Genomic DNA, 13,732 nt, shown 5'->3' on the forward strand with positions numbered 1-13,732 from the left:
TGGAACAGCACAGTGAGGTTGTGAGAAAGGAGGAGGAAGGAGTGAAGGTGGAGGAACAGGTTGCTCCTCTCCCTGGTGCTGGAGGCCGTCTGTAAGGATATCCACGGGTTCCATAACCTATACGGATTGACACAACTAGTATTCCTGGTGTTTGTTTCTAAATGTGAGCTGTCGATGTTTAGTGATTCCTTTATTATCAAGGGAATCCAACTGCATAACCATTTTTGGCAAAAGATGTCGAACAAAGAGGAACTGGTCTTTGTCAATTGTATCCATGAAGGATGCAAAAGCGAGCGAATGTTTCTGAAGCATCCAAAAGAACAGTTGCCTGAGTATGTGTGTACTAAACACCGACGACTGTATGACATATTTTAATCTATTCATTCGGTAGTCATCGCATTGTTCCCCATTACAAAGACACCGTTATCAAGAGTGGCTTTCTCTTGAAGAAGGGTTGCCGTTCAAGTAGTTATACAAAACGTTGTGCTGTTTTACTGCCTGATAGAATTGTTATTTATGATAAAGTTGGTGATTCTGATGCACTTGTAAGATCGATTCGAGGTGTTGATTGATAGGCATGTATCAACTTGAATGGTGCTGAAATTGTACAGGATCGTTCAATGAAGAAACGGTTTTCCATCATTTGCAATAATGAGAGAAGGAAGTTCTTTTTCGAATCTGTTCTGGATGGAGATCATGCAGGATGGTATTTTGCCATTAAAATGAATATTGATGTTGTCATTAACCATTATTCTCATGTGTAGAATCTGGAAGATGGAGAGAGATTTAAGAGTATTGATGAAGATGATTACATCTCACCTGGTACACCTATCACACCAGATATTCCACGGGTTGGTTTCTAGTTGGATTCTTATTCTAGCCTCCCGAACTAAAGAAACACAATCAGGCTGCTGTGAATGCCCTTCGAGAGAAATTAAAACCTCGATTACTGAATAATGTGAAAGGAGATGATGGGAAAACTCTTGTATGGTTGTGATTGTATCTTGATGGATAGTCCTTGGGAATCTGGGCAGGAACTTGGAATATGGGCGAATGTGATCCACCTTTCAATTTAGAAGAATGGGTTCCCGATAGCTTTGATATTATAGCTGTTGGTGTTGAAGAATGCATGAGTAGGATTTGAGAGTAATTGTTAAGTAGAACTATCGGACTTGGAGATGCGTGCGAATGGAGTTATTGGTAGTGATTATGTATACTACACAGAGAAGGTTGGGAGTACTAGGAAAGAGGTTGGATTTCATGGATACATTGCAGTGACAGTATTTCTCATGTAAGGAATTCATATTCAGGTATTCATCCGAATTGATCTAATTCAATCTGGTTTTGTTCCTGTCTCCCGAATCGTAACAAAGAATGTTGCATTAGGAAAGAACCTTGTTGTTACTCGTGCTAGTAACAAAGGAGGTGTTCGTGTACGATGTCCATTAGAGTTGGGTGTATTAGGAATTGAGCCTGCTCTTAGTACTCAAATTGACTTTATCTGTTGTCATTTGGCTTCAGATCAAAAGGGTCAAACAAAGATAGCTAAACGAAATAAGAATGCAGTGTATGGTTTCATATTTTGATTCATTCATAAGTGAATTAGTTCAAGCTCTTGTATTAGATGATAGTCAGAACAAAGGATTTGTATTTGCAATGGGTGATTTGAATTATCGTATCAACATGACTCCGGAAGATGTATCAGTTCTATCATTCTTTTATTGTAGTGTATGGATTTGATTGTTGAAGGAGTTGGTAAGAATAATCCAGATGCTTACTGTGCTCTTCTCGATAATGATCAACTCATCCCTTGTTTGGCTACAGGTGCTACCTTCCCAGGATTTCAAGAACTCACATTACCAACATTTGCACCAACATATAAGAAGAAGGTGTTGTCTTGTATTATCCAATGAGATGTAGAAAGGAGATGAAGGTGATCCAAAAGGATATCAGGACAAAGAATCCGTATATGGCTGTTATGATTATATCATGAAAGATGCTGGTTCTACGTTACGTACTCCATCGTAGGAAGAATCTATCATTATAACCGTAGCTTCACCGATCGTATTCTGTTCCAGTCATATCCCACAGATATCCAATCTATGTTGTTTATATACAAGTCCATTTTTAAAAGCCATTTTCATTACTAGATATAGTGAAATTGAACGAATTCGAGATAGTGATCATTCTCCTGTGTATGGTGCCGTATCACTTCGTATTGGACCCAATTCAAATAAGGGTCATACATTCAAAAAGGTCCCTATTATTTCGTTATCTGATTTCTAGCTGATTTCTACAATTCCTATTGAAGAAATGATTAATACTGCAAGTCAAGATATGTTATTCCGAATTCTCATCAATAACCGTGGTTATATCGAGCCAATGAGTAAACAACTTCTTCAGGACGTTGCTCAATTCTTCTCTCCTGCTTATATTCATCGTGATACTTTGATTATCAAGGCTGGAGATACCAGTAGTAGCTCGCTCTTGTTCGTGATTCGAGGAAGTGTGAAGCTGATAACAGAGAAGTATGAATTGATCACTGTGGGACCTGGACAATGGTTCGGAGGTGAAGCGTTGATTGAGGATATGAGTGGATACACAGCAATTGCTGAAGAAGATACTGTGTGTTTGAGTCTCAGTGTTAGTGGTATGTATTGTGTATTCATTGAATGTAAGGTGTTGAAAAGATGATGAAGAAGGGTTATCGTGAATTTGCTCTTTCTATAAAACGAATGGTAATGGGCCAATCAGTAGCTGGTCTTGTGTCACTGCTTGATGAAATGATTATGGATTATGATGAAGATACAATTAACTTACTACGCTATCAATTGAATACAACTTATATCGAGAAGGATAAAGTATTATGTAATGAAGGTGATGATTTGGCTGCCGCATTCTATGTGATTGGTGGTCAGGTGACCTTATCAATGACAGCTCCAAGTATGTATTGGTACTTTCATTTTTTCTAGATGGAGATAAGAAGATTATTGCTCGTTTGGGCCCTGGTGCTGTTGTTGGAAATGAACTGCTGTGTGATGGTAACACCGCCATGTACACAGTCACTACTTCTACTGCATCCTTACTCTGGTCCTTATCACGAGAAGCTTATAAGGTTTATCTGACTGTAATATCTCTGTTTCTAGTTCATGCATAGCTTGATACAGAGCAGGAGGAAGCTCGAAAGGCTTATGATCAGAAAATGTTTCATTGGGTCAATACAAATCAGTTACCTCTTAGTGGAATGAAACTCCAGGTGCTAAAGTTGATAAGTGAAGTCTTTGGAGGACGATTGTATGCAGCTGGAGAAACGATTTGGACACCAGATATGAAGGCAAAGAAACTGAGTCGAGTCATCGTGACTGGAAAAGGCATTGTAGGAGCAGAAGCAGCTCCTATAGTTAAGGATACAGATAATGAGTTTGATGTGGATTTATCAGGTTGGTATCTGAATCGAATGTCATCTAGTGATTACAGCTTCAGCATCTCAGAAGGTTGTTGGACCGGGCTGTATTTTGAATCAATTCAATGAACCATTACGTGCTGTGCAGGACTGTGTTGTATTAGATCTTGATAAGAAAGAGTTGAAGAAGCTTTGTATGTTACTACGCTGGAAGTTCTTTGGAGTGGGTGCTGCAAATTGTAGGCGAAGAGTAGCAGTTTAAGTCGTAGATGGATTGTCTACCAAACCTATCGATTTCAAGGGATATGCTGGTCTCCAGGTATGTGTGAATGATCTGGATGGTATCCGACCTATTGGGTATTGTTTTATCATTCTTCTCATTTTCTAGAGCTGCTCGTGTGATTCTTACTGCTGTGGATTCTATGGCTCAACCTGTCCTTGGTGAAGAAGTGACAACAAAGGACATTCGTGTGAGTCCTTATTACTGGGGTGAAAGTCACCGCTTTGGTCGAGGTGCAATGGGTCTTGAGGTCCTTGCTGGTATTCGTATTCAAGTGAGTCAGGGATTGGGACGAATTCTGGGAGAAGGAATGTTACCTTTGGATGCAGTGTTTACTCGAATGGATGCTGATGGTTACTGCCGTCAAGTAGTGAAGCTGAAGAATGACCAAGGAGGCGGCGGCACTCTTTTCCTTACAATGAAGGGTCTGAATGCTCAGGATATGGCCGCATCTCTCCAAGATCGGCCTTTAGAGGACATAGCAGTCAGCAGACAGATCCAGAAACCAGAGACACCTGATAAAGAGTCGCTTCTTCAGAAGGTAGGGCGTATTGGACGTCAAATAGCTGAACTACCCTCTCGACACAATGAATTTGAGGAACCACGGAGAGGAAGACAGGAAGAGGAATTACCACCTCGCAGAGGTCCACCTCAGGAAGAGAGAAAGCCTTCTCGAGGTTTGCCTTCGTTACCTCCTCGTCCTCCCTATCCTATGCCACAAGGACCTCCTCCTCCAGAATCAAAAGCAAAGCTTGCTGTTAGTGGTTTCCTAACGAAGATTGGGTTCGGACGCAAAGGGCCACAGCCAGAAACAGCACCTCCCTCGCATCCTGAGTATCAAGAGCCTGGTGATCGAAGGAGTCGGTTTGAAGAGGATAAATATGAACCACCTCGTGGGAGACGTAGTCGATATGAAGAGGAGTTTGAAGAGGAAGAAGATCTCCCAAGAAGACGACGTCGATATGAAGAGGAATTTGAAGAGGAGGAAGATCTCCCTAGAAGACGACATGGATATGAAGAGGAGGAAGAACCTCCTCGTAGACGGGAAGCACCGTCCAGAGCCAAGAAGACGAAGAAGGCGAAACCACAGATTGAAGCCATCTCCTCTGAAGAGTTCACAGAATCTGAGCCTGAAGTACCAGAAGGCAAGCCTACTCCATTCCACACTGGCAAGCGCATTCCTTATATCCCGCCTCCAGTGAAAGATCCTTCAGGAAATCCCTTCGCCAGATCCTGTGGAAATCCCTTCGAGTTCGTCAGTACCAAACCGCCTGTACCACGACCTTCTCCTCGTCCTGGTGCTGCTTTTGACTTGTTTGCTGAACCTCCTGCTGAAGTGGAACAGGAAGAGGATCTCCCTGCTGAACCGGCGAAGAAACCGGTTCCACGACCTGGATACAACCCATTTGCAGCGAGACAGGAAGGTGATTATGGTGACATTTCGAAACTGTCGAGGAGACCTTCACCGATTCCCGGCTACAACCCATTCGCAATGAAAAAGTTGAAACCACTTGTAATTAATGGGAAGCAGCGTCCGAATCCGTTCAATTAGATCATTTGCAAGTGCTATGGTGTTTGTTTGATAGAATCGACATTCCCGTGTTTCCATTGTTTTGGCAATGTAAACATGAATGAAAGAAAACAAACGATTCACAAGGCAGATATCCATGCAATGTGCATTGCTAAGGATAACCGTCTTGTTCTAGGTGATGATAACGGTCTGATCACTGTAAAGCATCAATCTTGTTTCTAAATCCATAGATGGTGAATCTAGGAGATGGAAAGGAAGATCGGATAGGAAGCCATCATTCTGGAGTATACAAAGTGGAAATGCACGATGAATCGATCGTTTCTAGTAGTTCTGGAGGTCGGATCAAGGTTTGTAGAAATTGTAGATATGAATTTCTAGTTTTGGAAGGGAGTAAATGCGGAATATACGGACAAACTCACTCTCGACCATAATCGAGGTCCAATTTTGGATTTCACTACTGTTAACAACAAGATATTCACTGTTTCTCATAAGAATTCTTCAATTTGTGTATGTTTGAAGGGATGAGGTGATTTGGAGGTATTTGATGCGAATAATAAATCCCTCTTAAAGGAATCTAAACAAAAGTTCCGTCATGCAAAGTCTCTCAGTGTTGTATCAACTCCTGAGGGAGAAATGGTGTATGTGGGATGTTCAGCTGGATTGTTTATGTTGGATGCAGAACTAGAAGAGGTAACAAATTTGACAGAGGATTTCAAAGCTAAAACCATTCTATTTGATGGATCGAGTCATTTGGCTGTTCTCGGAAAGTCGAAGAAAGATAAGAAATGGTATCTATACGAATACTCGGTCGATGATAATATGCTGTTGTCAAAACGGGCTATCCCAACAAAGTTTGTGAAAGAAAGGAAGTGGGGTTGCTTCTGGGGTTGCTTGAGTGTCTACCAAGATTATTGGGTCATTACAATGCCTATTGGATTGCTTGTTGATATCAGTCGAACCTATAATCTGTAGATATATCAACAAGGAACTGGCTCACAACCAACGATGATATCTATTCCACAAGATCAAAAAGATGCCACTTGTTCTGTTATTGACAAAGATGTGGCGTATGTGGCTTGTCATGATGGAAGCATTTGTGTATGAGCATAATGTAGAGCTTATGCATAGACTCTTCATTTAGGAGAACGGATTGCTCCTGATAGCGATATTGCATATCTCTGAATCTGTTTGACAAGAAACATATACACTCACTCAAATAAACCTCAAATTCACTTAGCGTTTTCTTCAGATGGAACAGCTCCTCAATAGAAGGACGAATATCGTCTTTTGACAAAAATGACAAGAGAACTGTTGACAAATTGTACAACTAAAAATGACAGGAGAGAACAAGAATCACTTCATGATCACTCTTATCATCAAACCACGATATAATAGGAATCCCATTCTCAATATGGTAACCAAAACTACTAATATAATTATCCACAATTACAGTTTTTGACTACATCTCAACAGCGATCTCGCTTCCTACCAAATCACGATTCAATACATTTAAATCCTTGATATAATTGTTATTGACGTATAGACAATCATCACGATACAAACGATGTCTAGAATCAATCCTGACCTCTTTGCCTACGAAATGTAATGACTTTCAGAATCAAGAATATCCAAAATACGATCTGCGTAACTACTCATAAATCATTCTCCAATGAACCACCATTGCTGCGAAGCAGTGAAAATGATGATTTCGTAATAAGGATGGATGCGTTTCAATAAGTAGAATAAAAATGGACGAATGTTCGCGTACACCCGGTATTTCTTTCCATCCATTCGTATCTACCATCAATAGAAGTCGAATGACTCACTGAAAATGCAAGATCTGGAGTACCAATCTTTTCCATAGAACAATGAACAAGTGTTTCATCAAGATCCAAAACCTAATCATCATATGCATGAAACGCAACTACGAGGGTATATGGTGGAGTACCTTTTGTTTTAGATGGAAGAAGGCGTCTATTTCGTTGATACAGAGGAATAGTATTATATAGAGGAAGACATTTGATAATAATTACACTACAAATGATATAATGTATTCATTGCTACGGGTTATAACCAGAGTCAGCAAAGTCATCATCCTCCGTATTAGAAACTGAAGTTATAGGAGAGTCCTGAAAATAGTTACATTCATCACGTATAGCCTGTTGTTCAATTTGATTCTGAGAACTAATATGGGTTTGGGTCTCTTGATCTTGGAGAGATGCTTCGATAAGCGATTCTTCATGCACGGGAAGTTCTTCACCCGCACTATAACTTGTAGTACATTAAGACTCCCTCTCAATTTCAATCATGGATATTTTCGAATGATATTAGTAGCATCATCTAGGGTCACTTCATTTGCAGTTTCTGGAGCAATAACCTTTATACTTTGCCGCACAGCTAAAGCTCATTCTCAAATTAAACAATTACATGGATCAACACGTTCTGTTGGTGCAAATATCTTTTCCTCCTCAGCTGTATGCTTTACATGAGATGAGCGAAGACTATCAGAGATTGAGGAAGAGGAAGCACATTTAGGTCTTCTATTCTTTCGACTAGATAGATTAGCCCTATAGAAGACTATACATACAGTCTCACTGTAACTGGTGCATTTACTTGAGATTCCTTGTTCTCAAGAGAAACAGCTACCGATAACATTTTAGACTCATCTCTACCTGTATCTTGCGAGGACATTCACTGATAGAGATAGAAATGATTGTGTCAAACAAACAGAACAATTCAAAGAACCTTCAATGTCCTGAAAAACAGCGACATGCTCCTCAATATCAACTTCATCACAATACACTGCCTCATTCTCCAACCAATCTACCTCCTCCAACAGACGCTGTCTCAAAGAAATAGCCTTCTCACTGTTACCCAAACGGAGAAGCTTCTTCATCAATATATCTACCTTCTTCTCCATATCATTTCGCATACGTAATTGCTTCAATTCGGAACATTCATCCAAGGCATCTCCTCGACATAAGAATGATGTGCTCTCCTTATTGCCTGAAGCTACATCCGTCAGAATCACAGTTAAACGACCTCGATCTGAATACGTAATAGTTAGCCCCAAACGACACTTCTCTGCCAAGCAAGGCTCCGGAATATCGATCGAGATTCGTCCCATCAACATCATCGTCGCATCATTTTGTGCATAAATGTCAATTGTGACCTTGGATAGATAATCGATCGAAGGACATGCATATCGATTCAAACGGAAACCACGACTTCCATCCTTCAAACGACCCCATACTTTACCCTTCTCAAGAATACGATAATACCCATTCCCACAGGTATAGAATAACGTATATGGACTGGAAGGAATTGGATCTCCGTCTCGAGAAGTGAAGATCTCCTGAGGATCGATCTTGTTAGGGTCAGTGGAAGGACAAAGTTCAATTCCTTCCTTCAACGAAGCGGCATAGATAGCAGCTCCTTCAGCAACAGCCTCATCAAGATTAACAATGGTAGGATCAATAGGTCTTCCAAAGAACTCTGAGAGACGGGTTTGTACATATGGAATACGTGTGGAACCACCAACTAGAATGACTTGATTGATGTTACCAATCTGGAGAACAGCCTTATCAAGAGCACGTTGAATATATTCAATCGTTCTATCAATATGAGTTTTGATAAGACTCTCAAATTCAGCGCGTGTGAATTGATGTGAATATTCCTTTATAGATTTTGTAACAGGATCAGTGATCTTGAAAACCATATTATGAGCAAGAGAATCTGAAAGATCAATCTTTGCCTTTTCGGCTAGATCCTTTAATTTTGATAAATCCTTCTTGTTATCATATATATCAATATTATCCTCCTTCAATTCATCAGCTACAACTTTTACAATAGCATTATCAAAATCAGCTCCTCCTAAGTGAGAATGACCATCACTAGTCAGAACAGAATATTTACCATTTTCAATCACCACAATACAACAGTCAAAAGTACCACCTCCAAGATCATAAACAAGAACAATCTCATTATCTACTTTCCTAGCATGACCATAAGCAATAGCTGCTGCTACAGGCTCGGGGAGACATCTCATAACATTCAAACCTGCTTGCTTTCCAGCTTCAGCAGTAGCAGCTGTTTGAGCACCTGAGAAATAGCTAGGGATTGTGATGACTGCATCCGTTACACCCTCCTTAACATATCCCTTCAAAACTTTCAGAATCTCAGCATCAACATCAACAGCAGACAAATCGAATGTTCTTCCATCCTGCCCACTTACATGGTAATAAGGCAGACCATCATCTCCTTTAACAATCTGAAAAGGCCAGAAATGCAAGTCTCTCTTCACATATTCATCATCATAAGAACGTCCAATTATTCTCTTTGGTTCATAAATTACATTTTCAGGACATTTTGTTCGGACATTTCTTAGTTTAGGTCCTGACAAAAAAATAGGAGCATCAATACTCTTTGGATCCACAGCAATCTTCGATTCCGTCAAGTGCTTTCCAGTAGGTCCGACAATAGCAACAGGGTGTTTGTCCACGTACTTGTAGATCTCAGAGTTGGTTGTACCAAGATCAATACCAACCGAACTAAGTTCTGTATTCATAATTCTAAGTAATAATTGAAAACTGAGCTTTTCCTGATGACAGAAAGTACTATTATCTGAACTCAACGACATACTCTTTACAAAACAAAGATACCTAAAAGGTACTTCAAGTAAAATACTTCATTATTCCGTAGCTACCAAGTACAGAGATCATGTTATGAGAAACTGACCACCCAACGATTATCCAAACAAACAAATCAAACAATCAGCTACTTACGAAGAGAATGATACTCTTCGGCCTCTTTTACAAGGTCAAAGAGGCTCATCTTCTTCTCTGGAACTTTGAACACTTTACCTAAAAGAATGGTCCGATCACGACATGGAGCATGACCCAAATCAGCCTTCACATCAACATCACCCAGAAGAGTCTTATCAATAATCTCTCCTTTGCTTATCTAGGGATTATTCACATTAATGACTAGTACCTTAACCAAACGATATAACATATCATAAATAACTTCTTCAGGAACCACACTGTCATGCTTGTAAAGAGGATGATTCATTACGAAAGCCCTCATCCACGCTGCTCCAGTTAGGATTTCTCCAGTTGCTCTCTTGTGAATGAAGGATAAGTACTGATTCACAATACTAAGAGTACAAGGAGAACAGTTAATCACTTCCAGATAAGAGCGAATCAAAGGAATGAATCCAGGGAAATGTTTCTATTTATCAATTCAACACAATAACTCTTACATTGCCATCAAGAATCTCCAATATAGAATACTCACTATATTCATCCTCATCACAAGAACAACAACAACACTTGAATGAAGCAAGGCGATCAATATTTGGGATCCCACAATTTGTAAACCAGAACTTCTGTTCTAACAGAGCATTCCGTTTCTCTGCTCGTTTCATATTCTCGTCTACCTTCGACATTGGAATATACAGTTCGAGATTGTAGAACAGAATAGCTCGACATAACAGACCAGCAAACACAGTAAATGCTGCATTCTCAAAATCTGTTAGCATCACTTCCATAGTTCGCAACTCCACTCTCCAAGCCTCTACAACTCCTCCAATAGTAGGAGGTTTCCATCGGACACTCTGCCAATTGGAAGACTGAATGTTCTCAAAATGTTCAGAAGTCTCAGTATCACTCTTGGAATCATAGTCATCATAAGAAACGAGAGCATCACGAATGAACAGATGAGCGATATGTTTTGCTAGCATAGGATCAATATCATTTGCAATTAGTGTGTCGTAGGACTCTTGATCATACAATACTTTGATATCATTATAACGATCATATGCAGGATCAGGATTAATAAACATATCAACACTATCATATCGACTCTTCGGAATAGCATTAGGCTTCACATCACATCCGATTCAAACACCTACTCCATAACGCTCTTCTGGAGTTCGATCATCAACCGACTGACTGATGACACTCCATCGTGTATCAATATCAGAAAGCATTCCTCGATAGATAGGCGAATATGCAGTGAGGGCCATCTAATATAAAATCACGATCTCATCTTCTACCACAAGAGGAGCAATGACAACTAACTGATCATACAACAATCGACTCTCTTGAAGACCTTCTGCTTGGAATGTGACTTGAAGACAACAACTTCCCATTCCAAAGCCCATTGCATCCATATGAATAGTAGGAGGCAGAGTTGTAGCTGTATCCTGGAAAGTCGGTACCTGAATATTCACCTTCTCACCACGACGAGCACGGATGTTTCGAGTTAGGGCACTATCATGAATAGTCCTTTGAATCACCTACGCGAAACGAGGGAAAGGACTAATGATTGTATCAGGAAGATAATCAGAATCAGCAACTGGACCATGAAGTGGACCCATTGTAGCTGCAAAATCTCCAAAGCCGAGAAGAGGAAAGTGAGGAATCATAAGAAGATCTTCATCCTTCCCCAGATACTCATATACAGCCAATCGACGATCCCTCATATTCTGTTCTATTCCATTTAGGGCACAGGCATATTGATTATATGGACGAATTGGAGTCAACTCCAACATGTAAGAACCATACTCTGGCTTCACTTCAAAGTTTAATCTGTGAATAATGAATAGCATCAAAAACTACTTTTGTGTCATACTAAGCTCCGCAAACTTGTCAATGATAATCGGAGCCCGTTGAGAAATTCGGATCCTTTTGTGCTCATGATCAAATATAACCATATTGCACTCGATCTAGAGCTCACTTTAAGTAGCTTCACCAACCTCATCTCCCCAACGCAATTCATCACAACATCGATCCATATACCGTTTATATACATTTATAAATTGGAAGATGCCATGCTTATGAACTAATCAATCATAAAACAGAAACAACCCCACTGTAAGCACGGGCTAATTTAGCGTCTTTCCACTCTTGAACACTAGCGTTCTTCAATAAACCCATCACAAACAAAAGAAAATACTGCTAAAGCTTAGTTGAAGATCGTCCATCTGCGTCATATTATTGGATGAACGAAGATTGGTGCAAGTGGGATGTGGTGGCTGTGATTCTTCATTGATTCCAAGAATTATCAATCAGGTAGTATCACCTTACTTCTAATTTCACGAAAGCAAGTGTAGTGTAATCCAATAACTACAGAAAAGAACTCTCCAAAGGTTTCGAACCAGTAATGTGTTAGGAACACTGTGTTCTCATATACAACTGAGACACCTTGAAAAGGTCAACACTTCCATCTACTTAAATATAAGAGTCCTATTTCCATGTAATGAAGAATAAACACACTTTCACAATGAAACTTGAAAGATTCGATATCGAAGACAACAGTTGGAGTCATGATATGAAGGAAAACATTCAGGGACTTCTTAAAACGATTCCTGTTGATGACCTTGAGATTGATGTCCCAAAAGTCATTTACAATGGTCTTGTTCATTTTGTTGGGAATTTAGAGTGTGAATTCATATGGTAGTTTGGCGACTATTGGAGTGTTGTATGTGGTGGTGAGATAGATATTGCTATCAAATATATATCCTGAACGATAGTCTATTCTGTGTTTCTCTAACAAACAATCCTTTGGATATATGTTTAGTATATATGATTACACAAAAGAACAAAGTATTATTTGTTTCAAACCAGATCCACTTCGTGGAAAGTTTAAGAAATATGTAACTGGCTCGGAATCAACGTCGGACTCGTGACTTATTCGTTGGTGTGTTTATCATAGTCTACCGGTGAAAGTGATTGAAAACTCAATGTCGGACGACCTATATCGATTTACTATGGATGTATTGGTGTTGATTTAGTCTAATCATAGTATTTACCGAAGTGTATTCCTTTGGATCAGGATAAATCGAGTGATATTGAGCTAGCAGGATGTATCCGAGTCTTTGAATTCCTTCTTGTTTATGAATAGACGGCAATCAGTGAACATTATACAGGTGTGTATCAAGTGGTTGTTGGTTACAAAGACCCCTTAGAATATCACTTAGATCCAAATGCTGTTGATATTCTCTATGTCCAAGCGGGTTCATATTACATTTTGGTTTGGAAGTTGGTTGTCTCTGCTGACATGTTGAAGGTATCCAATCGCACGAAGTGGTATGAGAAAACTATCATTACTCTTATCTGGATTACAGTACTCTTTGTATTGATCTATCTTGTGGGCAATGTGTATGTCAAAATTGGTGACCTCGATAACCAGTACATATGTTGAGGTGGATTCAAACTAGATGTAATGTAGGAGAATGCGATCGAGAGGCACTCAAAGTCCTTCTTGCAACAAGGAAATCGGTAGTGATCATGAATACATCTGATATGTAGTTGCTTCGAATAACCATACTTATTGCTGGATTTTACTTCTATTACTTAACATTCCGTCATCTTCGTAATCGCCAACGTCATACGAAGGATATGGATTACTACAAATCCATTCTATTTGGAACCAAAGAGGATTCTTCTGTTTGTTGGAACAAACATACCACATATTACGAATAGTCTTAGTTCTTGGTCACCTCATGGAAAGCCTT

At 39.7% G+C, this 13,732-nt stretch overlaps 5 protein-coding genes across 5 annotated transcripts; 2 read left to right on the forward strand and 3 right to left on the reverse strand.

Moving 5' to 3' along the window:
* Window positions 1-234: 234 nt before the first annotated feature.
* Window positions 235-5,235, forward strand: JH06_3869 (hypothetical protein; the record flags this gene model as incomplete). Its single annotated transcript, XM_014670406.1, has 20 exons — window positions 235-359; window positions 392-545; window positions 576-758; window positions 783-851; window positions 881-985; window positions 1,016-1,133; window positions 1,162-1,280; window positions 1,311-1,567; window positions 1,632-1,698; window positions 1,728-1,889; window positions 1,921-2,024; window positions 2,054-2,104; window positions 2,151-2,256; window positions 2,287-2,650; window positions 2,680-2,943; window positions 2,973-3,127; window positions 3,158-3,440; window positions 3,469-3,653; window positions 3,723-3,760; window positions 3,792-5,235. The coding sequence occupies 20 exons, from the start codon at window positions 235-237 to the stop codon at window positions 5,233-5,235; spliced, it is 4,353 nt and encodes a 1,450-aa protein (XP_014525892.1).
* Window positions 5,236-5,310: 75 nt separating this feature from the next.
* On the forward strand, window positions 5,311-6,396 carry JH06_3870 (hypothetical protein; the record flags this gene model as incomplete). Its single annotated transcript, XM_014670407.1, has 6 exons — window positions 5,311-5,412; window positions 5,445-5,561; window positions 5,593-5,721; window positions 5,752-6,156; window positions 6,187-6,312; window positions 6,343-6,396. 6 exons carry the CDS (start codon window positions 5,311-5,313, stop codon window positions 6,394-6,396), a joined length of 933 nt encoding a protein of 310 aa, XP_014525893.1.
* A 145-nt stretch (window positions 6,397-6,541) lies between these two features.
* On the reverse strand, window positions 6,542-7,005 carry JH06_3871 (nuclear LIM interactor-interacting factor; the record flags this gene model as incomplete). Its single annotated transcript, XM_014670408.1, has 4 exons — window positions 6,542-6,641; window positions 6,678-6,782; window positions 6,812-6,862; window positions 6,893-7,005. The coding sequence occupies 4 exons, from the start codon at window positions 7,003-7,005 to the stop codon at window positions 6,542-6,544; spliced, it is 369 nt and encodes a 122-aa protein (XP_014525894.1).
* Window positions 7,006-7,519: 514 nt separating this feature from the next.
* On the reverse strand, window positions 7,520-9,781 carry JH06_3872 (chaperone; the record flags this gene model as incomplete). Its single annotated transcript, XM_014670409.1, has 4 exons — window positions 7,520-7,611; window positions 7,642-7,781; window positions 7,802-7,856; window positions 7,960-9,781. 4 exons carry the CDS (start codon window positions 9,779-9,781, stop codon window positions 7,520-7,522), a joined length of 2,109 nt encoding a protein of 702 aa, XP_014525895.1.
* A 209-nt stretch (window positions 9,782-9,990) lies between these two features.
* Window positions 9,991-12,152, reverse strand: JH06_3873 (glutamate-cysteine ligase; the record flags this gene model as incomplete). Its single annotated transcript, XM_014670410.1, is given in 9 exon segments — window positions 9,991-10,176; window positions 10,207-10,443; window positions 10,475-11,095; window positions 11,126-11,239; window positions 11,255-11,486; window positions 11,517-11,804; window positions 11,835-11,941; window positions 11,972-12,057; window positions 12,089-12,152. 9 exon segments carry the CDS (start codon window positions 12,150-12,152, stop codon window positions 9,991-9,993), a joined length of 1,935 nt encoding a protein of 644 aa, XP_014525896.1.
* Between the last annotated feature and the right edge of the window lie 1,580 nt (window positions 12,153-13,732).

The sequence above is a fragment of the Blastocystis sp. subtype 4 genome, assembly GCF_000743755.1.
Source record: "Blastocystis sp. subtype 4 strain WR1 chromosome Unknown seqid_0280, whole genome shotgun sequence".
Taxonomy (NCBI): domain Eukaryota; class Bigyra; order Opalinata; family Blastocystidae; genus Blastocystis; species Blastocystis sp. subtype 4.